This window comes from Taurulus bubalis (genome assembly GCF_910589615.1).
Source record: "Taurulus bubalis genome assembly, chromosome: 9".
NCBI classification, from domain to species: Eukaryota; Metazoa; Chordata; class Actinopteri; order Perciformes; family Cottidae; genus Taurulus; species Taurulus bubalis.
In genome coordinates, this window is record NC_136597.1 from 5450147 (window position 1) to 5475583 (window position 25437).

The window sequence follows — 25437 nt, forward strand, 5'->3', positions numbered from 1 at the left end:
TACACACACATAAACATACAGCGCGTGTGTGTGTGTTTGCTTGTGCGCGCTCCCCTGTGTGTTGTGCGTCTGGGGAGTGAGGTGCTAACAGTGATAAGTTACAGCAGCAGCTTCAGGTGCGGAAGTCAATAAAAGCTCATTAACTCAACAAGAGGGTCAGTGGCTCCGTCCGCCACAATATACCTCCCACTTTGTCTTCGTCACAGGGGAGGTGTGTGTGTGTGTGTGTGTGTGTGTGAGAGAGTGAGTGTAAGAGAGAGAGAGGGACTTTGTTTCCCCCCCCATGCACATGTGAGTCCACGCGGTTCATTTCCTCTGCCTTCACACAGAGAGTGGAGAATGGGAGGCAAACGGAGGAAAGAGAAAGACTCCATCAACGGGATCGATGACCAGTGGTGATTATGACGGAATTTGTCACCACAACCCTAAAAAGGAGATGAGCAGACGCACGTCGTTTGCAGGAGAGAAAAAAAAAGACACACAGGTGCAACTGATAACACTAACGGGGGGAAGTTCATGAGCCCTGTGTGTGTGTGTGTGTGTGTGTGTGGTGGCTCCTCGTTAGTGTTCGCAGCAACGCTTTTCTTTGACTATCACGAGTCAAAAAGCTCAGCCTCTCCTCTCTTCTTACGACCTGCGTCACAGATTGGGTGAAATAAGCTCATCATGATGATGTCAATATTAATTGCAGTTTTTTTTGGTGTTAATTAAATACCTTACAGAGACCGCACAGCGGCAGAAGCGAGCGCAGTGGGCATTTGCACCCGAGGCGCAGCCGCCTGACTTCATCGATGATTTAAATCTTGTTTATTTTCCTCAAGACTTTTTTTCCCCCAGGTATTTTTCATGATCGCATCGCATTTCACAATCAGTGCAGTTCTTTGCTGATTAGCTTAGATAGGAGACAATTTTGGATGATGATAAATTATATATTCCTTGTATCTACCTTAAAGATTGTATTTAGTTGAGATGTTAAACTGCAAGAAATAGGTTTTTACAAACATATGTCCGTGTATTGTGATTTGCTGTTAATGGGTCATGCAAAAGTTTTAGTTTGAAACAATCTCAAAGACGCTAAAGCTCTGCTTAGCTTTTGCCTCCCATTTGCCATCCCATTTCTGTCACCAGAGCGAGGCGGCTTCCCTCCCACAGCAGCGTCCTGCAGCGGAGAGCATCTTGTGTGTTTCCCCTACGCGCTGCTATCTGACTCTGCGCTGTTTTCTGCTACCTGTGTTTGGTCTGGAGAGGTTGTAACTTGTGTCTCGTCTGGAGACGTGAGACCTTCATTAACTCATTCATTTGAGATCGCTCCCTCTCTCTAGCTGCTCTGCTGTTGCTCCTCCATCTCTCTCCCTGGTCTGCTGGTGTTTTTCACCTTCACTCATTTATTCTGATCCTCGTTGGTGCTTGTTTGTCCTTGTGTCTGTGCTGAAATTCCCTGTGACCTCCTCTCCCCTTATCTCCCTCTCTGCTTTTACATCCTCGTCTCTCAACGGCTGCTTTATTGCTTTACATAACACGGGCTAACTAAACAGTTTTTTACACATCAATCTTTCATTACCGCTCCATTGTGAGCTCTCCTTAACAAGCTTTTAGGCTGAATAATGCACCGGCTGGCGGCCATCGGCCTTTGCTGCGTGTCTGTGAACACCAGTTGTGTGTGTGTGTGTGGGGGTATTATCAGATTCACGTTCTCGTAGGTCAGATTCATTTCCAGAGCAGAGAGGTAGTCGCTTCATTCGCCCATCAGCTGCTTGCGTTGCTGCGGACAACTCCGTGGCCTTGGGGGAAGATTGGAGGCTTTAGTGCCCAAGGGCACATCGAGGGACGTCAGGGGAATTTCCCAATTAAGAAAATGCCTGAAATTGTAGCAATTTCCCATGTAGCACTGTCAACTGTTCTGTCTCACTTGGTCAGGCATAAATTACGTTAAATAGTCAAATGAAAGTGTGAAGGTTAATGTGACTCCTCACCATCAAGGGACACAAATGAGCTCTGTGATCTACATTCTGTTCTATTAGGGATCCAGCATCTGTTTCCTCAAACATGTTAGCTTATTGTGAATCAATGCTCTGCGCCTCAAGGGAAAAGGGAAAACACTGTGTATGGTGGCTGTAGAGACTCTCAGCAGGATTAGTAAGGTCACAGTTGGACATATTTGGTTAAATGTTTAACTAATCAATGAAATGTTCCGATCCATCGATACATTCCCACTTCCAACTGGTCAAAGAGCGACGCTCAGGAAGGTTCCAACTATGACGCTCCTCTAGTTAGATTTATGCTTCAACGTTATCCAGGGAAAGTATTCAGTAACAAACGGGAGCGTCGTACTTTCTTTTATTGTGAAAAGCCACTTTACGCAGCTGTCACATAAACTAAATCCTTGTGGCGACAGATGAGGACTCTGAGTCTGGAGCGCTAATTTGTGCCATTTCAGTGCTCTCTGATAGGCTGTTATGTAATGCGCACTCTCGCACACAACACCTCATAATGCTACATGGGCACTTATGAATAAAGCACACATTGTGACAGAAACTGTGATAATTATTTTTGGTACGCGGAGTTTGGAGTAGAATCCGAAATAACCTCAGCAGCGGATTATAAACAAGGTCATTATCTCAGGGTGGTGCATGAAGGAATACAAACAAAAACATACTTCACTTTGTGTTCAACTTCAACAAAATGGACTTCTCAGAGGTGGAGTCAGTCAGTATTTCTTTGTTAAAATTTTTAACAAATGTTTTCATAAGCACAATTTTTTTTTTACGTTACCATGAGGACTCTAGTTTATTGCTCAGCAGCCTTGCACTCACACCCACAGAGCTGACAAAGTCATCAGACGAGACAAACGGCTGTAATAGGTTGGAGAGAAAGTTCTCTCTAATTAGTTTTTAATTACCTGACAGCTGGGTCTAAAGTGACCAAAGACGAGAGGACGAGCAAATGAGGGCAGTGAAGGCGAAACAGGCTAAAGAGCCACGGTGTGGACTATTTATCAGGAGGTGTATATACAAATATGCTCAACATGTCTCCCCAAACAACTTGAAGGACTAAAAATGACCCCGGCTGAAGCGGTCGCTCGACTCCTGTGCAATGTCTGCTCCTCTGTCTCTAATTCACTACTTTAAAATGCATTAGAGGGGGAAACTATAATCCAAAATGTTTTCAAGCTTCGAACATCATCTCCGTGATGAGATGCACTTCTGCCAACAAACAGCTGACGCCTCTCTGTGATTGTGGTAGAAAACGTCTCCCTGTGGCCAGGTGCGCTGATGTTAAGAGCCTCCTGCCAAAATGATTAGATCCTCCACCTCCTGCGGTGCAACAGCCACTGAGGTGTGTGTGTACGGGGGGAACGCATTCGGCTTTTAAACGCCCGGAGGATCCCCGACCACTTTACACACACACACACAAACACACACACACGCACACACATACATACACACGCACACACAATTTGAAAGCCGAACAGACATTCCTCAACCAATGCCGTTTGTTCGAAAGGGCTTTTTAATCACCCCGGTGTTACACTGAGGGGACTGAAGCTGAGGCATACACACAGTGTGTGTGTGTGTGTGTGTGTGTGTGAGAGAGAGACGGACCAGTTGGGAAATCACCAAGAACAATCATGACCACACATCGCCGCTTTCTTTTGTTTTCATAGGAGAGACTGACAGATATTTACCACGGCAGAACGACTTTGTCTCCGTCTCATTTTCTGCGTCTTTCAGTCCATCTCCATCTCTCTCGTTGCTTTCTCCTTTATCTTCTTCATCTCTTGTCTGCCCCCCCCCCATCTCCCCCTCCCACATCTGTAACTCAGAACAGTTTAACTAACTTCCAGACAGAATACAAGATTTGAGTGGCTGCTTTTTTCCACCACACTCTCTCCCCGCTGTCATTTACTCCATGTCTCTCGCCCTCTCAAGGTTTTCCTCTCCTCTCCTCCCCACGCCTCCTCTTTTCTCTCCCCACCAACCTTTCTTTCTCGCTCCATCGTCCCAACTTTCCCCAGAGCCTCCTCAAACTTTTCCTCCAATTTCTTTTTTTTGTCCTCTCTTAGAATTCTTCCCGGCTTCTTTTTTCTTCCCTCTTTCTGTTTCTCAGATAAGTGCATCAGTCACTCCCACTGAGAGGATTGCCTCCGTCAGATCGTCTTGTGTGAGAGTGAGGTTGTACCCATCAGAGTCGCTCTCTGGAGGAATTCACTTTTACGCATGTGCTGCGGCGGTTCAAACTGAGCCTTATACATATTCATCGACATAACTCGGCGTATTTCCAAAAATGTGGAAAGACTGATGTGTTCCTCTCCGACTTTATTAAGCGGTGTTACGTGCCAAATGATGCTGAGCGGCACTGGAGATTAAGTGGAAGTTAAAACCCACCTATAAACTTACATTGTTAGTTTCTTGTTGTATTTGTGGAATACTATTTGTCATCTATTTATTTTTGAGGCAGAGGTCTAAATGTTCAAGATAGCTGTAGATTAACTGTTTACATCCCAGTTAGCAGTAGCAACATGCTGGCATTTTATGAACAAATAAAAACATGATATAGTGAAAAAGACAGGAAGTAATCACAGTGTTATGGATCCAAAAAGTAACGCTTTGTAGCTCCTGATTATAAAGTATCCCCTTCTTCTACAAACTATCTCTTCTCGACAAGTTGATGAATGATGAATGGATTTTTGGATGCCAGATCTGTGAATTGATCTGCCTGATCTCTCTAAAATACATGAAATAGAAATAATAAAAATGGTGTATAATGTGGTGGTGGCACAGATTAGAAGGGTCAAACACAGGACTTTCACCCAGGAGACTGGTGTTCCTGTTCTGTGTGAAACCAAAAGTCTTATTTTAAATGAGGTTTGGTAGGTCATTTATACCCAAAACATGGTGTTTTCCCTCCGAAACCTAATAAATTAGTTTGTTGCCTGAACCCAAGTTGGGTCATTTTGAACACATGACACGTAACGCACCATTATGGTGCTATCATGTTGGAAATTACCAAGAAATATCACTTGTTTATTATTCCCTGATGTATTAGCTGCTGGTCTGAAGCTAAACCCAGACAATGAGCAGCTGTAACCTCAAAATGTTTAGTAGAATATATTTAAATGTCAGCATCGAAAACTTCATTTATTACTAAAACTAGCAGTGATTAAATGGATAAAATGTGACTAAAACGGATATGTTTTTTTTAAACTACACCATTTGTTCACAAGCTTTACCGGAACTGCATATTTAATCCCTCATTAAGGCCCAAACAGATTTTTAGAACCACTCTTTTGCACGAGTCAGCTTGTTAGTTGATTATCTGCCAGAGTATCTGATTGTCACTTTGCCAAAATCCACCAGTATCGGCTGGTGTTCATTTGAGACTCCCACTGATCTGTTCTACTTTGTTAGCAGCGGTGCCGGCATGTCTGGGTTTCAACCCACCTTAATCACACTCTGGATGTTTGTTTGTCAGTGGGAAATATAGACGTGGCAGCCACTCAACGTAATTGGCTACGCACCAGCAACTTAAAGCCAAGACGGGGTCTTATTATGCAGCTTTTACTCTGTAAATCCCACGCCGGAGATATCCGGAGATATTTAGTAAGGATATACAGTACGGGATCTCGGTGTTGTGATTAAGTGTGTAAATAATGGAGTATGCACATGGGATAGTTATGGAAATAAATATATTTTTAATGAATAAAAGAAAAAGGACCCTGCGCTGCGTGAGAGTATTTCCCTCCCACCCCGCCTGCAGCGGTTTACACTCGCTGATCGATCCAAATGCCACAGACGGATCTTGTATCACCTGCAAGAGACACAGGACACCCATCTGCAACGTGCAGTCCTTTCACCTCAGTCTGTCGGCCGGGTGTCCTCACGGCATCTCCTTCTTTGCAACGGAGAGGAGGATGGACGCGGCCTCGGTGCGGCAGATTTGCTTGGTGAACTGAGAGAAGCACGGAGCAGAAGCGGAGAGAGTTTGGAAGATGTTGCAGCACTAATGCAGCACGGGGCCGCGTTAATGGCTCAGAGACCAGGGGCACTGCATTTGTAAATGAAGCAATTTCAACTTTTCAGTGTGAAAGGGGCCAGAACCACTTGTGACGTCATCAAGAGACACTCTGTGAAGCTCGGCCATTGAAAATTAATGACTTTGTAGACCCAGCCTTATGGAGGACCTTTTTTTCTTTGACATAATGAATTAATAAACAGGAAGGTAGGTGTATAGGTAGGTAGGGAGATGGATGTACGTCTTCTTTTCATTGTTAGCATTCCACTTAGCATTTGCGCTAGTATCAATTACCACATATCACAAAGATGGCAAGTACGGCTTTGTCTGTGGTGTATATTCTTTATACTATTTCAGAGAAGAAAACGTGATGTGGAACCAGCTGGTCACTGGCTTTTATTACCCATGCATCTATTTGATCCCAGTCAGAGACACTTACGTTCATGAATTGATCTTAATGGCACACAGGGTGTACATTTGGGTGGAAAAGGCTCCATTTATACACACATACATGAACATGAGCTGCTCTCACTTCAGTGGATAATAATAGAAGTGTAGCACATAAGCCGGTGGTTTGAAGCACACCAGCAGATTTCTATTGAGCCAGTCTTTTTCCCAGGAGGCCGTTGTTCGGATTGTTGACGTTGCTTTATTTGTCACGTAACTGCTGTCATTACGTAATGCCAACTAGGTATTTAAAACCAAACCACAATCTATTCCTCAACCTAACTAAGTAGGTTTGTTGCCTTAATCTAGCGACGTTGTTTCCTGTGAAAATGGGAGTTTATTTTGAAAGAGACTGCATGCATGTAACAAGCGGAAATATACATGTGTTGCTTGTCTTTTGTAGGAAATAAATATATTATATAAACTGTTGTATGAGGATATGTGTGTGGTAAGTGGTTCACAATCATGTGACCTTGACCAGTTCAAACCACCATCCCTAAGATTTGTCTCGCGATTCCTTATCAGGAGTCCTTAGTTCAGTTTGGGAACCAATGGCAAAAAAACACAATTTCTGAATCTACCAAGAAGTCCTCCTGTCTTCAACAAGAGCCAGTGGTGGTTCAGGATGCAGCCCAGGCAACAATTAGCGAGTCCCAGTGGGCTCCATTGTTTCTCCGTGCTCTTCTGCCTGTCCTAGTGGAGGCAGTTACGTCGACAGGATGACCGACTTCCTCCACAGCTGCAAACCCTCCTAAATGAGAGCAATGTGAGCTTGATAGAAGTTCCTGCAGTTGCGGTGCAAAACCACTGTACGTGAGAGTGAATGACAAAATGTGCTTCACATGTTATTGTAGTGTGGAGTGAGATGAGCTTTCTCGTTGAGCAGGCGGCTCCCGGGACGACTGTGAATAACACCTCTTTTCTGCAACGAGCACCAAACTGCAGCAGAATTGAGGCCCTGATTCGTTGCCAGTGGACCAGAAAAGGGGCGGGGCTAAGCCACAGCGTGTGAAGATATCAGTCTTCTGCTCCGACAAATAACGACTGACAGCATGAACCGACCAATTAAGGGAACGAAAGCTGTCAGCTTGAGCGAAGATTCCAGAGGAGCAGCAACTACTCACCGTGGGTCTGAATACGTGATGAAAGTAGCCAGCTTTTATATTCTGTTAAACCTTCTTTTATCCTTTTTTTTGTGCAGTAATTGTAACGTACCTAATGGTGGGAGCAGGTAATCCCTTCCTTACCCCTCTGGCTGCACTGTGGCAGGTCCACACCTGGTGGAGAGCTGAATTGATTTTTCTGAGGAAATGTTTGCAGGAACAACTACAGCGGCATACAAAGTGGAAGCGGATGTTCTGCTGACATGGCGTATTGAGCGTAACCCTATAGCATGCCGTAACCGTAGCAACATTTATTACAGACCAAAAGCTGGTAAACGGCTCATCGCGAGTTCTCGCTTTAACTTTAGCCCGACATTCTCTGGCGTTTCTTCTTAACGTTTTACCCCATATAAATGGCTTTAATTATGTGTCACGTTACGACATCATATTATGATAATCGGCGACGAGTCCGGCGCTCCTCTGGTGCAGAAATGATCCGAATCAGCACTTTATGTTTGCCCCGATCGTGGAATGGGTTGTCACGCTGGCTCATTAGCATCTGTAAAGGATTTAACCGTCGCATGAGGAGAATGAGGAGAAACATTTCACTGCAGGGTGAATGTGGCCGGTGTGATGGAGCGGGGTTGGGGGTCCTGTGCTGAGGATGAGCTCCAGCTGTGACCTCAACTGTGTGGCGTACTGATGAATATTCATTCACCTACGGTCACAGGTAGCCAGCCGGCAGGGGGCCGGCGCCGTTTCTGATCCTTTTACTGTTCCGTCCTTTACCTTTCACACACTTTCAAGATCATCCCGAGGTGGAGAGAAGGGAAGGCGTCTGCTCGTTGAGCCGCGAGGACAAGAGGATAGGTCCGAGGGATAAAAGACTGGAAGGATTTTCATTCAAATACGTGTCCTTTATGAGCACCTGCCATCGCTTTGGAGCGAGGGGAGAGAGCTGCAGAAAAACAGCTACAAGCTCCAATTTGACCAATTTATATCAAACTGGAGAACACGCGCACGCTCAGACCTCCCTGCTATTAAAGCCAATTTAATCAGTGATCACAAGCCTTATCAGACTCAAAAGGCCTGCGTAAACTCTGAGACTGGTTTTATTTCATCTCTGCTTGAGAGGGAAAGTTAGTTTGCCGAGTTGGTATTAAACATCTCACTCCTGCCAAGTATCTAATGCACCAAACATATGAAGATCAGAGCTGGCTCAGGGTGCAATGGCTTCCACAGAGTTGCGCTGACGGCTTGTTGGTATAAATACAGCATTGGCCCAATTGTGACAAAGTAATTCTTCCTGCTGTTTTCATTACTAACAATATTTCTGGTGAACAGAGGAAAAGTAGGGCATAGTTTTCCACCAAATGTAGGCTAATAGATTTGATTGTAAAAGTACTTCATTGCGATAAAATATACACTTAAATCAGTTTAGAACAAAACAAGACTTCATTGATGTTTGATCTCAGTAAATGAACCACCCTAGCGGCTCTGCAAGGCCGTACTTCAAGATCCAGTACACCTTTTGTCCAATTTCGCTAATATCTCCTCATGGTCATAGCTGTCCGTTCTGAGTGTGTTTGCTGAAACTCCCATCTGGTGTTCATACAGAACTCTTTTCCATGGACGCGTCAAGACAAAGGCAGTGGGAGCGAGAGAGACTGTAAATATATTGTTAGTATTTGTTTGGGTGTTGAGTTCATATACAATCAATCTTGCGGATTCCACCTTTTATGCTCAACCATGGCTTTTTTTAATGAAAACATGTCAGGGTGACATACTTTCACTCCAAACTAAAGGCTTGACAGCCCTGGCTCACATGCTCACAATGCCAATGCCAAGATGATAATCTTGACGTGAGGTACATTGCTTACCTTCGTTTAGCACGTTAGCATGCTCATGCTAAACACAAAGGCTGACGGAAATGTCATTAGGTTTGCTGAAGATGCTGGAGGAGAAGTACAGTCGGACGCATCAGCTGGGAACCATGAATGTCCGCACTGAAATGGTGCCAATCCATTTGGTCGAGATATTTCACAGACAGGAAGAAGTGAAAACGTTGACCTTTGCTGCTGACGGAAAGTTCATTATGAAATTATGACAGTAATGACCATTAATCGAACAAACCTGTGTCCCGCAGTCTGCAGAATCACAAGAATCCATTTTTGAAGGTGTGAGCGTCATGTGTGAGCTTTATGGGTGAGATCAAAAACTGCAACGCAGTAAACAACTTGTCTCTGGGTTAACTTTGCTGTCATGAAACCACAGTGGAAATGGTTTGATCCACCTCCTGTCACAGAGGCACACAACCTACTATTGATGACTTTTGTTTAGATATTGTGCTTATGTCTTTAATTAAAGGCCCATTTACCCTTGTGTGTGTGTGAAAAAGCATGGGCCGTGGAACTCTCCAGAACGGGGGTGGCTGGCGGATAATTTCAAGGCCAGCGGGGGTTTAGGGCTTATGCATTGAAACAGACATGGACCTATATTACGGATGTATGAATATTGAGTTACAGATCACTGAGGGAGAAATTTGCGTGAGGTAATAAAATAAAGCTCATTGATTTAACCATGCAATCGCTTCAGAAAGACTCAATAACAGCAATGGCATAAGGCTGCGTTTCAAAATCAAAAGAATTCATTTACTAATCAGAGCACTCGCAGAAGAACAGCAGAGCGCTAAATATATATTTTGAATGTATTAACCATTCTCTGATCAATCCGCAGTGGGAGGTTTGTCTATCAATCTCCTCGGCTCCGGTTTCAGTACTACGGACAGCGCCGCCCATGGAAAACAGCACTGTCCATGGTTCTGAAACAACTTGACGGGTAAAAGGCAAATTCCATTTTAGCAGTCAGGGAGTGGGTGTGATCCAAAGGAGAGACCCCTAATCCTGGGGTAATGTGTGATTTTGGTTCTGGTTCAAAGCTCTGCTGCAGATTCTGGACCAGTTGGAGTTGAAGCAGGGCAGACGGTAGCTGAAAACCTGAAGTAGTAAAAGCATGCGTGACGATAGACATGTGACTATACATGTCATCTGCACACAGATGACACTGATGCCAGAGAGCGTGTGGAGAGGGCGTGCAGGCATTGAGAGCACAATGCCGAACTTCCTCCTGCAAACGTTCATATGCGGAGAGTTTCTTTGATTGGTACATTTGAAAGTGTTAAAAAAAACGCTTTTTGTTTGTTGCTGGTCAATCCCACCCTTTAAGCGTCTTTGAGCATTTTGAAAAGCGCTATATAAAATTAAAGTATTATTATTATTATTATTATAACAACATCTAGAGTTTTTACCAAGATGTCATAATCTGCTCCTGCTCTCATGGGTCGTGGTCTTCCTCTGTTTACTGTCTTACATTCATGTTTTGTGTTTCCTGTTTTATTTTGTCCCTCTCCTTTCACATCACTTCCTGGTTTTGTGTGTTTCCCCGGCAGTTTTTATGGGACAGTTTCACCTGTCCCCCATTAGCCTGCAGTCACCTGACCTCCTGCTCACCTGTTCTAACTCCCATCAGTCGTCTGTCTCTACTTGTACCAGCCCACTTCCTTTCTTCTTTGTTGGTTTCCAGTTTGCCTGTGACCTGCTGGTCATTTGGACCCTACGGCTGAAGTTGAATAGTCGGAAAAAATGTATGTCCCAATTTATCTTCCTCGTAGAATAAGCTTCGCTTTATGCATGGCTGTAAACTGCAGAAACTAGTATAGAAGGAGTAAACGTCCCCATGGACATTAAACGCATCTACGGAAATAAAAAGGTGATTTAAGAGTTAAATGTTCACCACGTCAGAATTTTGTTCTGTAAAGGTGTTTTCATTTCTCCTGTTTCTTTTTGCAATTCCGGAAGTTTCATAAAAGTTTGCCTTTTTCTTACAGCTTTTCTGATGCGATACTTTGAGATGCCCAACCTTTCAGAGGTGATAAACGGGTTCTGTAAAACAGAAAAGAACAAAGGTCAGTAATCAGCAGAGGAAACCTTCCTGAAAGGAAAAGAAAAAGCATCAATGATGCTGACACAATTATCTGCATTAGACAGGGTTCATAAACAATTAATTTTGACTCTAGTAAACCTTTCTAATGTGGATAAAACATGAGCCGTAATTTGAAAGATAGAAGATTACGTTTCTTTTTTTCTTTTTTTCCCCCTACTGTCTTGGATCTTGTCCTCTCCCTGCAGTGATATCAGGCGCTGGAAAAAGCACACGCACACACACACACACACACACACACACACACACACACACACACACACACACACACACACACACACACACACACACACACACACACAGAGGTGTAAATGGAATGATACTGGCGGGTTTTCCAGTCACTCTGGAGAGTCACCTGACCTGCAGCAGTCTAATTATAAAGGTGTTGTTGTTCACTTCTGTCCCATGAACACACAGGAAGTCAGAGCGACACACAAACACACACCCAAATTAATATGCATAAAGTATGTATACAATGTACAACACAATCTCTACATGCATATACTAATTTGCCCTTTTTTTAAAACTTTTTTTAATAAATTCCAAGAATTCACACACACACACACACACACACACACACACACACACACACACACACACACACACACACACACACACACACACACACTGATGACGCAACAACCCATGACCTACCATCTGTCTTTTTAAGACTTTACTGGTCCAACAGAATCTACTTAGGTATTTTTGAACTCTCTCGTCAAGTTGGTTAAGATGTAAAAGGTTATTTCTGCTTTCAATTGCTTCACAGATTTGAATACTTTCAAGTGTAATGTAATTCCCAGTTTGGCTGTGGTGAAAAGAGGGAAAAATAAAAAAAATGCATGAAATAATTAATCAATAGATATGCTTTCTTAAGGTTCTCCAGGCTGCTCAGCAATACATTTCACTCAGCCCAAAATAACACGACTATTGACTCACATGAATCACATTATAGTTACATTAAGTCGCAGGCTCCTCCTCCCTAAACACACGTTTATATAGGCCCATACCCAATGTTCATATATATTTGTATTTCTTAACTTCTGTTCACTTACATTGCCATTAGAGTGAAAATTGTTTGAATGATGTTTTGAGTGGAGTATCTCTAATTTTGTAATACAGTGATGTCATACTGTCGCCTCAAAACAACATCATCTGCGATATAAATATCGTCTCTAGCACACACACACACACACACACACACACACACACACACACACACACACACACACACACACTGAAGTAAACCGTCTCACTGGGACATTGTTTCTCACGCTATGAGGCCTGTCACCCTGAGCGCCGTCATTAGCTCTACATGTGTTTTCAAGAGGAGGCACATCAGGGGCCAAAGTTTCCATAGTGGAAGTTACCATAGCATCAGTGGAAAACACTCACTGCTGTGTGTGCGTGTGCACGTGTGTGTGTGTGTGTGTGTGTGTGTGTGTGTGTGTGTGGAGAGGAGGCGAGGCGGTCCTGAGGAGCCATGTGCATCATTCAGCAATGGATTGACACTCAAAGAAAAATAGCTGCCCGTCTAATCAATTTGAATGGGATCCCCTGAGACACTGGTCCTTGTGTGTGTGTGTGTGTGTGTGTGTGTGTGTGTGTGTGTGTGTGTGTGTGTGTGTGTGTCTGTCAGGTGAGCAGCAGGCATCAGCAGCATTTCAGTCCAGTCAGCAGTGATCTTGCCAGCCTCTGCACAACCAAACTCATGAATAGATCAGTACATTGTGTGTGTGTGTGTGTGTGTGTGTGTGTGTGTGTGTGTGTGTGTGTGTGTGTGTGTGTATCTGAATGCCATCTGCATTCTTTTCATCACAGCGACTATGAGTCCGGGTCGTGTATCGGATGTTTCCGTGAGCAACGTGTGCTGACAGCGGGGCGCCGCTGCTCCACGAGCAGCACGCCGCCTTGAAAGTGGAGAAGGCGGGGAAACAAGAACTTGTATGTTTTCCCCCTCTGCGCCCACAAATGTAAACAACACTTGAGCTGGATGGCTCCGTCATCTGATTAGGTTTAAGACTCTCATATTTGAGCAAAGCATACGGCCGGAGCAGTCATCCTGCTGACGTGTCAGAGTGGAACTTAAATCAAAAGAAAGTAGAATCCAGCATATACTATTTATTTATTTTCATGATGAGGGAAAAAATAAAATGCAGGTGAATTTCAAAGTGCCGGTGGAATGTGCGAGGGGAAAAGGTGAGCTCTGTGGCATCTGAGACAACAAATCAAAGGCACTAAAAAAGAAACGGAGTCTCTTGAGTTTCCCAAACATTCCTAACAAATGTGAACGCCTCACAAAGGTCAAACGTGTCGCATCTTTCAAAACAACATCATAAATCACATCGCCCTGTATCACTGCATATTGCCTACTTACATTTTATTGATATAGTTTTGTTTCTTGCAGATGAATTCCACACTGACCGCTGAGTTTTTATCCTTTGAAAATACAAACACCAAAGAAATGCTTTTGCCGATTACACTGAAGAGAAATGCGTTTGGAGGGTAAGAAATAAAAAAAGGAATAAATACAATTTCCTTTTCGGATGTGTCAGGGTTTTTGTTCAGCAGCTAAACAGTGTAATGGTTCAGGTTGGAACGGGTTTATGCTTTCTTTTTTTGTCAACAGATACCATTAAACCGATACAAATAAACGATCCTATTAAAGAATATGTTTTCAAAGCCTCATCTCTTTCCTCTGTGCCACAGAGCTCCATTCTTGTCCCAAAATACTATTACGACACATCAATGAGCCGGAGTCCTGCACGGAGATCCTATAATAACCATGCGCTGGTCTAAAACTAAAGTAATTCAGGAAATACAGATATTCTTGGCTCATTGTCATCACACTGAGCGGCATACCTCCAGAGTTAGTAGCACACCGGTTGAAGAAGACAGAGCAGCTCACAAAGCCAAGAGGATTCAAACGTTAACATCTCATCTTATCTTAATAGCCTAAATGTTTATTTACTATCCAACAGAGATCTGACTCACATATAATCAGCCTCTTCCATCTGCACTATCTGCACTTTTTTGACAACTGTCTTTAATGTCTTTTTTTAAATCTTTTTTATATTTATCTTGTTTACTGTATATTGTGTGTATAAAAGTACGAAGAGCAAAGTGAAACCAGAGTCAAATTCCATGTATGTGCAAACTTACATGGCCATTAAAGCTGATTCTGATTCTGATATGTTTTTATTTTACCCAAACAAACAAATAAAATGATGACGAAAAAAAGCACTCGCCTTTCACCTCTTCAGGTGACCCAATGCAAGACTCTGCAATGGGTCGTAAAGTTTATTTTCTCTGATTACATCATGAAAATGAAATAAACACTGTACTGCAAACCCGCTGGTTTCTCTCCAGCATCGGAGAGCTGATGGTATAGAAACAGGCGGGGCAAGAGATCGAATGCAGAGACAATAACGTACGTAGCGTAATACAATAATAGCGTAACGTAATAGCGACGCAGCGTTTGGGTTTGCTGCTCCGCCGGGTGGAAGAAACAATAACACACTCCTGGAAATGTTGATATTAAAAAATGAAGTGCGTTTCTTTCCCCTGGAACGTGGATTACGTCGTATCTCCTCCTGAGCGCTGCTGAATTTGCCCACTTTGCCTCTTACTATTTCCTCTTTTTGAAAAAAGAAACTAATGTAATTGTGACCGGTTTATAAAGATTTACATCTTCAGTGGGAATAAAGAGGCTGGCGGTTGGACACAGAGTATTGATGGGTATTGAGGAGAGTATCGAGAGACGGACTAGCGCTATTAGTCTCTCCTTGGGATTGGTTGACAGTAAGAAAAATATGAAATAACACAGTCTTACCCTTTCACATTTGTCATACAGAGACTAAACCTCTCTGTATTGGAGGCGGCGAGAGCAACATTTCCCGACATCAATAGTGCTAAAACAATTCTGCCAAACAAATACTATTTATCAGTACAATTCATCAACCCCCTTCAGCTTTTCTGCACTTCTTCATCTCTTGTTATCCCCTCTATCTCTTTTTCGATCGCAATCAAGTCTGCGAAGCCCGGAGATTTCTCCCGCCGTCCATATCAATCAGTCACTCCACCTCTCTCTCTCTCTCTCTCTCTCTCTCTCTCTCTGGGCTAAGTCTTAGTTCAGATATCAAATATTAATCAAGGCAGCTTGAGAAGCAGTTGATCAGCTGTCCCTTCATTGATCTGCCTGCTCACCTCAGCCGCTGATGTGTCCCAGCAGCTGGAGATACTTCTACAAGTATTTAGTTTCAAGTGTGTGTGCCTGTGTGTGTGTTTTTCTTTCTCTCTCTGTATTTTTTATCCTCGTGCCCACATTTTCACTTTCTTTTCTACCGAGCGTTCCTGTCTTCGTTAGCCCGTGTCTTTGTGCCATAAGGCAACATTTTTGAAAGCTGCAATATTTCAATTCCAAACCAGCCGCCTTGCTGCTCGGCCCTGCTGGTGTTAAGGAAGTCCATTCAAATTCAGTCAGTGAGCGCACATCTGCACTAACCTTGGCAGATTCCCGCCACTGACTAATGTGGAAAGTCCTGCAAGAGCGTGAAAAAAATCTCTATGGACCCAAATTATTTAAATTCTGAGTTGGCTCTGTCTTGGGCTCGTTCAATGATTTATTTTCTTTACCTGCTCATCCCCCCCAAAGGGAAATGAAGCCCTCCCCAGTGTGCTCTGTGCAGGAGTCAGCGTCAGACCCTGAACATCCTGAACGCACACCACATCAAGATTTAGTAACAAGGACTGTTGGTCCATCTTTTTCTGAGTTCTAACCCATTTTGACAGCATGAATCTAGCTTTGGTCTTGATTCCTGGGCCGGAGTTCGAACCCAAGAACGGTTTCATAAACTGTACATAAGAAGTGGACTTACTGCATGTCGTGACGTCACCCACTGCTTTCTGCACTGCGGTTTTGAAGCATTGAGTTTGGCATTTTGGTTGTCGCGGCCTTTTTAAAAATGTTTGGCCAATGAAAGGAGTGACCATATTTGGACTACAGAGGAGTAAAGACGCAATAGAGACCTGTCAATCCCAAGGTAGCCCCGCCCTAACGTACCCTTCTTTATGGTCCGTTTGACTCTAAATGGATCATAATTTACTAAATGAACATCATGCTGTATTGAAGAAGACTTGAAACTAGAGATTGAGACATGAACTCATGTTTACAATGTTTAAAGGGGGAATAAATCAAGAGAGAAGTCGAGTCATTTTCTCATAGACTTCCATACAATCTGAGGAGTCGCCTTCTAGAGAGTGAAAGTAGATCGAATCCAAGTTTATGGCACTTCCGCATTAGCTTCACGTCTCAGAACCGGAGGTTGCCGCTTGTCTGGAACAATCCCTGCTGAATAGCGCTGATCGGTTAAAGTCAAGCCTTGAGATTGTTAAGTAAATGTGTGAAGATCTGTGTTGTTGCTCTGTATGTATGGCAATGTCAGTAAGTTGACCACTTGGATCCTAACTGAAATATCTCAACAACTGTTGAATGCATTGCCATACAATGAAGTACATAGATTCATGCTCCCCAGAGAATGAATGGCTGACTAAACTCAAGGGACCTTGACTGCCTGAGTTTTGATCCTGGGACTATTTAGTTTAAAAGGCCCTAAATACATGAAACAAAAGAGTTTTTGCAGATAGTTTATGTGTTTTCTCACATACATGTGTAATACAAACCAGAAGAATATATGAACTCCATACAGTAAAGGCCATTCAACCCTCTGGAGACTTTTTGCAGTGAGCCGCTATAGTTAAACAAGGCGGCCTGTCAGACTCCCTCCTCCCCTCAGCGTGAGGCTCAAGCCTTGCACACAGATCCTTAGTCTACAAGCCAAAACATGAACAACACATTCCTGCCAGTTAAACAGATGCTCTTCCTTGCTTTGGTTTCCCAAGAACTCTTCTCAGTTTGAATTGTTGCTGGTGGAAATAATTATAACGAATTTCTCTTTGATTCTTTAGCTCTTTGCTTCTCTTTGCTTCTTATTGCTTCTACAGCAGGACTCCAGAATAACCAGAATCATCTTTTCATCAGCAGCACTGGTGCAGCTTTTTAGAAGCATTCAGTAATAAAAAGTAACTAAGTACATTTATTAAGGTACTGTACTTCAGTACAATATTGACACCACTACATTTCAGAGGGAAATATAGATTTTTCTTTTTATAATGAGTAAATAAAATACAATACATTGTAATGCAGCAAAGTAAAGCTACAGCATAAAACAATTCTAAAAATCTAATACTATAATACATTATAATGTAACAAGTGAAGCCCAGTTGGCTGCATACTGCAGTGAGGACTTTTACATCATTTTACTCATGTAAGTTTTTGATCGCAGGTCTTGTACTTGTACTTAAATCATGATTGTTAAATGTTTTACTTTTGTGATTCCAGTGTCATTGATTAATACCAGTGATGGAAGAAGTACTTTTATCATCAGTGGAGTCTGATTTGCGACTTCTCGTGTCTCTCTTCTTCCCTCATTTCACTTCTTAATAATAATCAGCCATAGACCGCTTCATTTATGGAACATGGTAACAGCTACATGGATCTTTCCACTCAAACCCTCCCCAAAAAACACACATATGTGACTATTTCGGTCAGTGGGAAAGGCAGGATGCTGTTAGCCTAGAGTAGGAGGACGCTGCAGAAAGTGCGCTTCACTTTTACACTCCAATTTGTGTACCGATGAAACACACACCAGGCATGTCGATATGTTATCTTTAGAGGTGCTGATCGGTGGATTTTAATTTTTTTATAATAAAAAAAGGACTCTTGTTGAGGAAGGGCTTGTTTTTCAATTATAACTCGCCGAATCAATCTCTTAAATTTCTCTAAGCGTTATTACTATGCCCAGCATTCCCAGTGACCCTCTTCTCTCTTCCCCATCAACTCCATCACCTCCATCGCCGTCTCTCATTTTCTCTCTCCCACCTGTCTTCCCTTTTCTCCAGACGCTTCTTCCTCCTCAGGTCTCCTCATTAAAACTTGATGGAGATGAGTGAAGCCAATAATCTTCAGGCCCCGTGAACAACTCTCCCTGAAATCAATAGGTTTCCTGAAGAAAAAAAACGAGAGTAAGGGAGGGCGTTCTGGTTTATTAAATATTAAACAGCAGGTCTTTGGGGAGAGAGGAGGAGAGTTGTGGTGATGCATTGTCTGACCCAATTAGCATCTCCTGTTCACCTGCCAAGCTCCAGCCGCCGCTCCACTCTAACTTTTACTCGTCACGACAAGCCACTTCTAGGACAGTCACGCTCTTCAGGAGCGTTGTCCTCGCCACCTTGTACACTAATCACGACATGATGCATCTGTGCCTGTCACACTCTTGAAGAGGGCCATCTTGGCTCCGTGTATAAACCGCTCCCAAGTCCCGACGAGGCAAACATTGTCTCAGCTTGTTGCGTTACCAGTCATGAAGCTCTTCTGGGACTGGGTCACTCTCAGCCTACGCCTAAAACATTTAGCTTTCGGCATATTTTTACATTCACTGAAGAGTCAACCTTTTCGTTTACTGATCGGAAAAACTATTTATTTTTAATTCTTGAAACATTTAGTTGACGGCCTCTTAAGGGGATGATAAACTTTGCTTTGTTCAGCGTTACTCTGTGCTGCTATCATGTAAATGCATTAGCACTGACTGATACCGTTAAGTAGTCCTTTAAAATAAAATCCTAACCATGCCAGACAGATGGAGGAAGTGACCATTTTGTGCTTAAAGGGTAACTTCACCTCAGTTCTCAGCAGGCGGCAGCCTCCAGTCCTGCCGAGTGAAACCAATTCGGATGTGTCATAAAACTTGAATTCTCTCTACTGACCATCACGGGACGCTACTCCTTTAAAAATAAGTCAGATTATATGGAAGTCTATGAGAAAATAACCCTATTTCTCACTTGATTTAGACAACGCAAACTCTAGCGCCTCCATCTCCGTAGCGGCCGTCTGCTCAACCCTCGGCTAGTCTCCTCGAGGCGGGAAGCAGAAACACGGCGCTGCTGCTGGCCTCCAGCCGGCTGCTCTGCTCATTCTTTAACCGGTGTCTTGTAAGCGTGAATTAGCAAAATGACGTTAGCTAGCTGACTAGCTAGCCGCCAAATGAGCTGTGCCGTGATTGTAATGCTACAGTGTTGACAACAAATGAGTCGAGGAGAGAGGTCCGATTAGAGGCGTTAACATTCTTTAATTTCATGACGTAGTTTCGGCCAAAACAGTTGACTCTATCTCAGACTTGGCCTCGCAAGATTAAGACGTTTTGAGCCATTTCCAACCATGAAAGATTGATGGGTCGATTGAAGTCTTTCTTCAAAATCCAGTCATATCGTTTAGTTTATAGCTGAAAAGCAGCTCTTCTTTTATCTTGGAATTCACTTTTCATATGACGCCTGCGGCAGTTCAGGAAGATCCTCAGATTTTTAACCGCATCTCGGTCGACCGATTGTTCAAGATGTCGCCAACGTTAACTGTAGCTGTCGCTTAGCTCAGACATATATGTGATGTGTGATGTCAACACCTGTGCGGGGGGAGTATTTCCTATTTCCATCGAACAGTTTGAATAAATAAATGAATTAGCACAAACACAAACGTGATTTCATAAACACAGGTTTGATTTCATAAACCTCCATCCTCGTAGTGTCCTGTTTACTGTTCTACTTTTGCATGGGTGTGAGCATTTATCCTTTAAGTTAAGCATATGCACTGACCAATACGTCAATCTAAGGCCACAGACAATGGAAGCTCAGCCTGTATTCTAGATTAAATTCAGGTTGTCACTACACGCAAATATTTATCAGTCTTCAGTGGTGGAAAGTAACTACGTATATATTTAAATACTGTTCTCAAATGATTAAAGATTAGAGCAGTTTTGGGCTTGTGGCTTCTCTCAAGGTCTAATTAGGGCTCCTTGTCACGTTTCGGATGTTTTTAAGTTGTTAGCAGTTCCACTGAAGAATGTCCTCTTGAAACCTGTTTCATTTAAATAACTGTTTGAGGCTCAAAGAGGCAAACTCTTCAAATACTTCACAGATTAGAAGATATTCCCAAAAATGAACTTATTTTCTTTTCCTTTTTTCCTCTCCCATAGAGAGCTCCAGCCTCTATTGCACCAGTTTCTCTGTAACTCAATGCAATATCTCATTCAGGATTTCTTTAATCTGTCTTTCTAAAAAATAAAGGATATTCTGAGTCAATATTCTATTATTCTTATCCAGACATCTATACGTATTTGATTGAATTCCGCTAAGAGTTGTCTGTAAATAACAAACCTGTAGTCTACTGTTTGATCTACAAGCTGATATATAGTGCGGGACACATTTAACATACTTTTGTACTTTTACTTAAGGAGGATCTTAAATCCAAGGCTAGTAATTAAGTATTTCTACACAGTTGTATCTGCTACTTTTTCTTAACTAAAGCACCTGAGTACGTCTTTTACATAACTGACAAACAATAAATGTTCATGTCAGCCCAAACACTGAATGATTTAGGTCAACAAAGTTTTGATGAATGGCAAAGATAAAGATGAAAGAAATCAACTGGGATTAGGCTGTTTTTGTGTTTAGTGACAGATCTGTCTCTAAATTTCAGATCACAGTTTCCATCAGTTTCTGTTTTCACTAAGAGTGACTATTCATTGGTGTGCATTGCCCTTCATGAGACATGGGAGCTTCGAGATGAATGAGTAAAGGGATGAATTAAAATAGAAGAAAGACAGGATAGAAGCAACAGATGGCAAAAGAAAGAAGCTGCCAAAACCTTTCACTGCAACTCCTTTTGTCTCCACCTCCTCCATCACTCGGAGTACGCAACGAAGGGATGGAAGTGAGAACACACGATAGGGGTGACACATGTATCACCTTAAAAAAAAAACATAATTCAAAAAGGTCTCTGTCAATCATTTGTAGAATATTATAATTGTTCTGTTTCAGACAATTGAAAGTTTTCCTCGACGTGCGTCGGACGATAGATTTTTTTTTGATCACCTGTCTCCTTCTCTTTCCTCACTGCTGACACACATACCTCAAAATCAGGATGGAAAGGAAACGTAGCCCGATAGTCCGAATTAATTCCGTTGCACCACATCATTCAGTCTGACTTCCTGCTCGTTAGCAGACTTCTTTTTGGGTACTTTACTCTAATCAATCAGCCACAAGTGATGTATCGGTCCCGCAGACATCATTTTCAGTCAACATGGAAGCTGTGGGAGCAACATTTTTTTATGTGGATTGATGAAATACAAGCTGCATAACATGATTTCATCCAGGTTTGTTGACATATTCGAGTCATTTTCCTTCTCAACATCGATTATTAGAGAGTGTGCTTGTATCATGCTAATTTTCAAGGGTTTAAGGGAATGTAATGCCGCTTGGACAGATATGTTTTTAGATATTGAACGTATCAGTAGAATGTTAACTGACAGCATTTCACTTTTCCCCCCTACAATATCCACTTTTGCAATACAATGTCTACTCACAGCAAATACAGTATTATTAAGTTTAGGCAACAAAACAACCAAAGATCGTGGTAGTAAAATAACTATTGAAGTAACGCTTCTCAAGTACGGAGGTTACGTGACAAATAAAGAAATGTTGACTTCTCATCTCTCATGAGGAACAAACAGCGGTCTCCTGTGGGAAATACCGGTCTTTGTTTGACCAGTCTACCGTCCCTTGAGCCTCTCAATGTGACTTTTTGCGGTCTTTATACTTCCTGTTTAACAAAACAATTTTAAATTGACATTTTCTCACCAGCGGATCATTTGAAATGTACTGCGTCCTGCTAACCACGGCCAAAACAACCACGATTGAAATCATCGAGGATATAATCCTTTGACAAGTTGCAAAACACAACCATAATACGTCTAACTAGGACAGAAGTTTATTTTGAAAAGACGCAATTATTGAATGCATGTAACAAGTGAAAATTGCCACGTGTTGCTGGACTTTTGTCGAAAAACGCCCCAAAAAAGTGAGGATTTTCTTCTTTTTGAGGCGATATTAATCTCACCTTTGCATGAGGCTACGTTTTTATTTTCTTGTGACTACTTCACAATAAAAGCACGGTGTTGTGCGAGTTGAACAATTTCAATATGACGTTGCAGCTGTTCCATTATTTGTGTTCGCCGCAATTTAAGGTGGTCTACGATTCTAATCCAATATAATTTATGTACAATTTTGTGAATATCTCCTCATCGTCTGATAAGTAATCTGATGTTCATACATAGCAGTGGCTCTGTGAATGGGAAACAAATAAAGCGGCTTGGACTGAGCCGCGCAACTCTTGTCCAGCCAATCAGCAACATGGGGCGTTCGTGTTCGTACACAGGACAGGGAGAAGGCCATGGATGCAAGAGGGACGGTAAATCTGGAGGGGGGAGGAGGTTTGTTTCCCCCAAAATGGCTGACTCCACCTTTTAATACAGTTATGGTTGTAAGTTATTGAACAGTTCACACTGAGGCTAATATCAATGAGATCAATGCGGGATTACAAGGAAGCATTGTTTTCCTGCAAAGACCCCATGCTGACTGCTGGGGTGACTGTGGCTCAGTGGTTGAGCAGGGTCGTCCCTCATTTGGCGAATCGGTGGTTCGATCCCCGGCTACACTCATGGTTTGATTTTATAATAAACATGCTGTTTGTTTAATATAGAATAGTCTACAATTGGTAGCTCGATACCAGATTTGCCAAAATCCCAACCTTTTCCAAACCTTAACCAAAGTGCTTTTGTTGCCCACACTTAAGCACACATGGGACATAATGTGATTGAAAAGTCTGGAACTAGGAAGATTGAAAAATTGAAAAGCCCTTGATGGAATTATTGCATCTTCTCTTCTCATGACACTTAGCTGCTCCTCAAAGTCTTCTCAGACTTCTGATTCTCATTCATTTGCGTCTGCGGCTGCTGCTTAATAGACATGAAAGGATCAGCCTCATCAAACAGCAGTGCCCTCGTCGCAGAAGAGCTCCAGGTCTCTGCAGAGTGTACAATGAAGCTTACTTCCCTGTCTTTTCAATCCCCTATACAACCAATGGTACAACGGCAAAACGATTGAATGATTGCTGATAATTATTTTAAAATACATCAACCAACTACGCATCCGGTGAGATTTCTCCTCCTCAAGTCTGACTCAACAAACAGCTTTGGTGAGATGCTGTTAACAGCTATATACAAAATAAACCACTTGTGAGACTGGTTTCTCGTGTGTGTGTGTGTGTGTGTGTGTGTGTGTGTGTGTGTGTGTGTATGTGTGTGTTTGTGCACTTTACTTTAGGTTTCCTGAATGGGCCTTAATTATAATCATCTTTTGGGTTTTTACCCTCCGCAACATCACTGTATGTAGACTTGTTATGGATACAGTGTGACTGAGATGAGTTACATTTACAAATGATCCGTCATGTTGTGGTGTGGACAGTTGATCTCAAATCAGAAGCTATCCGTTCCGAGATTGTCAATAAACAAAACACACAACAGCGTAGGTGCATTGTTACTTCCTGACACCTGTCCCTAAAATGCATTTCCGACATGACATTCTGTCCTTCAGTTCCTCCCCTAATCTTTGTACCTACTTAGAACTGACAGTAAGAAACGCTGCTTCTTCTTCTTCTTCTTGCTTGTCTTGCAACTGTCTTGACAATCCATGCTGACAACCTGAGGAGGTTGACACCTGACAGCTATGTTGTTGTTGCTGCTCCTGGTTGCTTCCTTTTTTTCTGAAAGATGATCTTTAGTTTTTAGGTTAGAGCGTGTATATGAGTGTATATTGGTGAAGTTGTGTGGGTTGTTGAGTAATCAAAAGTGTCAGTAAAACGTAAGCTGTGTCAAGGTGATTGGGCCTCGGCTGCATTGTGCGTGTTGTTGCTCCAAACAGAATCGGATCACTGAGGATGAATTAATCCATTTCTTCTCTGTTGCATCTCCATTTCCTGGTCAACGAGCCTCGACAGCTCTCGTCTTTGATGCCAGCCATCGATCAGCTGCGGACTTCAAACGCTGAATGAGCGAGAGGGGAAAAGGACCCACAGCTGTCTGTAGGTCCTCGCGTATGATGGATGATGATACTCAACCTCTCAGTCCATCATTGAAACAAAAGGCTGCACAGACAGACGCTTCTTTTTTCTTCCTTTCTTTTTACATGCACACTTGTCTCATCTCACTCTGGTCCAATAGCCTCAGCCATTAACCAAGAGAAACAGAAACACATTTATTGTCAACTGCGAGTTCAACTTGAATAATCCATTTGTCTGTGTGTGTGTGTGTTTTTGTGTGTTTCCCAGTGCTCAGCCCGTGCCCTGTTGCCGCGTCGTCTGCCAGAAGGTGTCACTCCATCTACAAAGGTTTCGCTCAATGTCTGATGGCGCTGGGAGACAGTCTCGCCGACAGCGCCCGCAAGGACGAGGACACACACGAGATACACTCCATCTGCAGGTTGGTGTAATCACGCACATACAGTGGCAGGTTTAGGACAAACTTGAGTTTTGGCTGAAATGCCTCTAAAAAACTAAAGTGCCTCTAGAACGTGAGAAAAGTACGTGGGCAGGGTGGGGGGCTACGACACCTCTATTGTCAACTCTATTTTCAGTAACTAATGTGGCATCACGATCACGGCGCAAGCCGTTTCTGTGGACTTTTAAATCAAGACATCAGCACGTCCCAAAATCTGGTGAATCAGTATTGATGACTAAATATCTCCCAATAGCAATGTGCTTTCCTAGTTCTAGACTCAATTAGGGGCTGGCTAGCTGGCTAGCTTGCTTGCTAACTCCATCATGATTTCAAGCTACAGTTACAGAACATGAAAAGCGGCACATGAACCGCTGGGCTTGGTCTACGTTACTCTAATGTAGATAACCAGATAATTAAAATACCGTTCCTGA

General features: G+C 42.8%; 1 protein-coding gene across 1 annotated transcript in view; it reads left to right on the top strand.

Moving 5' to 3' along the window:
• Positions 1 to 25437, top strand: part of nrn1la (neuritin 1-like a) — a gene marked incomplete at both ends in the record, with an annotated part of 51916 nt that overhangs the window by 10472 nt on the left and 16007 nt on the right. Inside the window, one exon of the mRNA XM_079223858.1 lies at positions 24838 to 24988. Within this exon, the coding sequence (XP_079079984.1) occupies positions 24838 to 24988 (151 nt within the window). The remainder of the gene's footprint in view (positions 1 to 24837; positions 24989 to 25437) is intronic.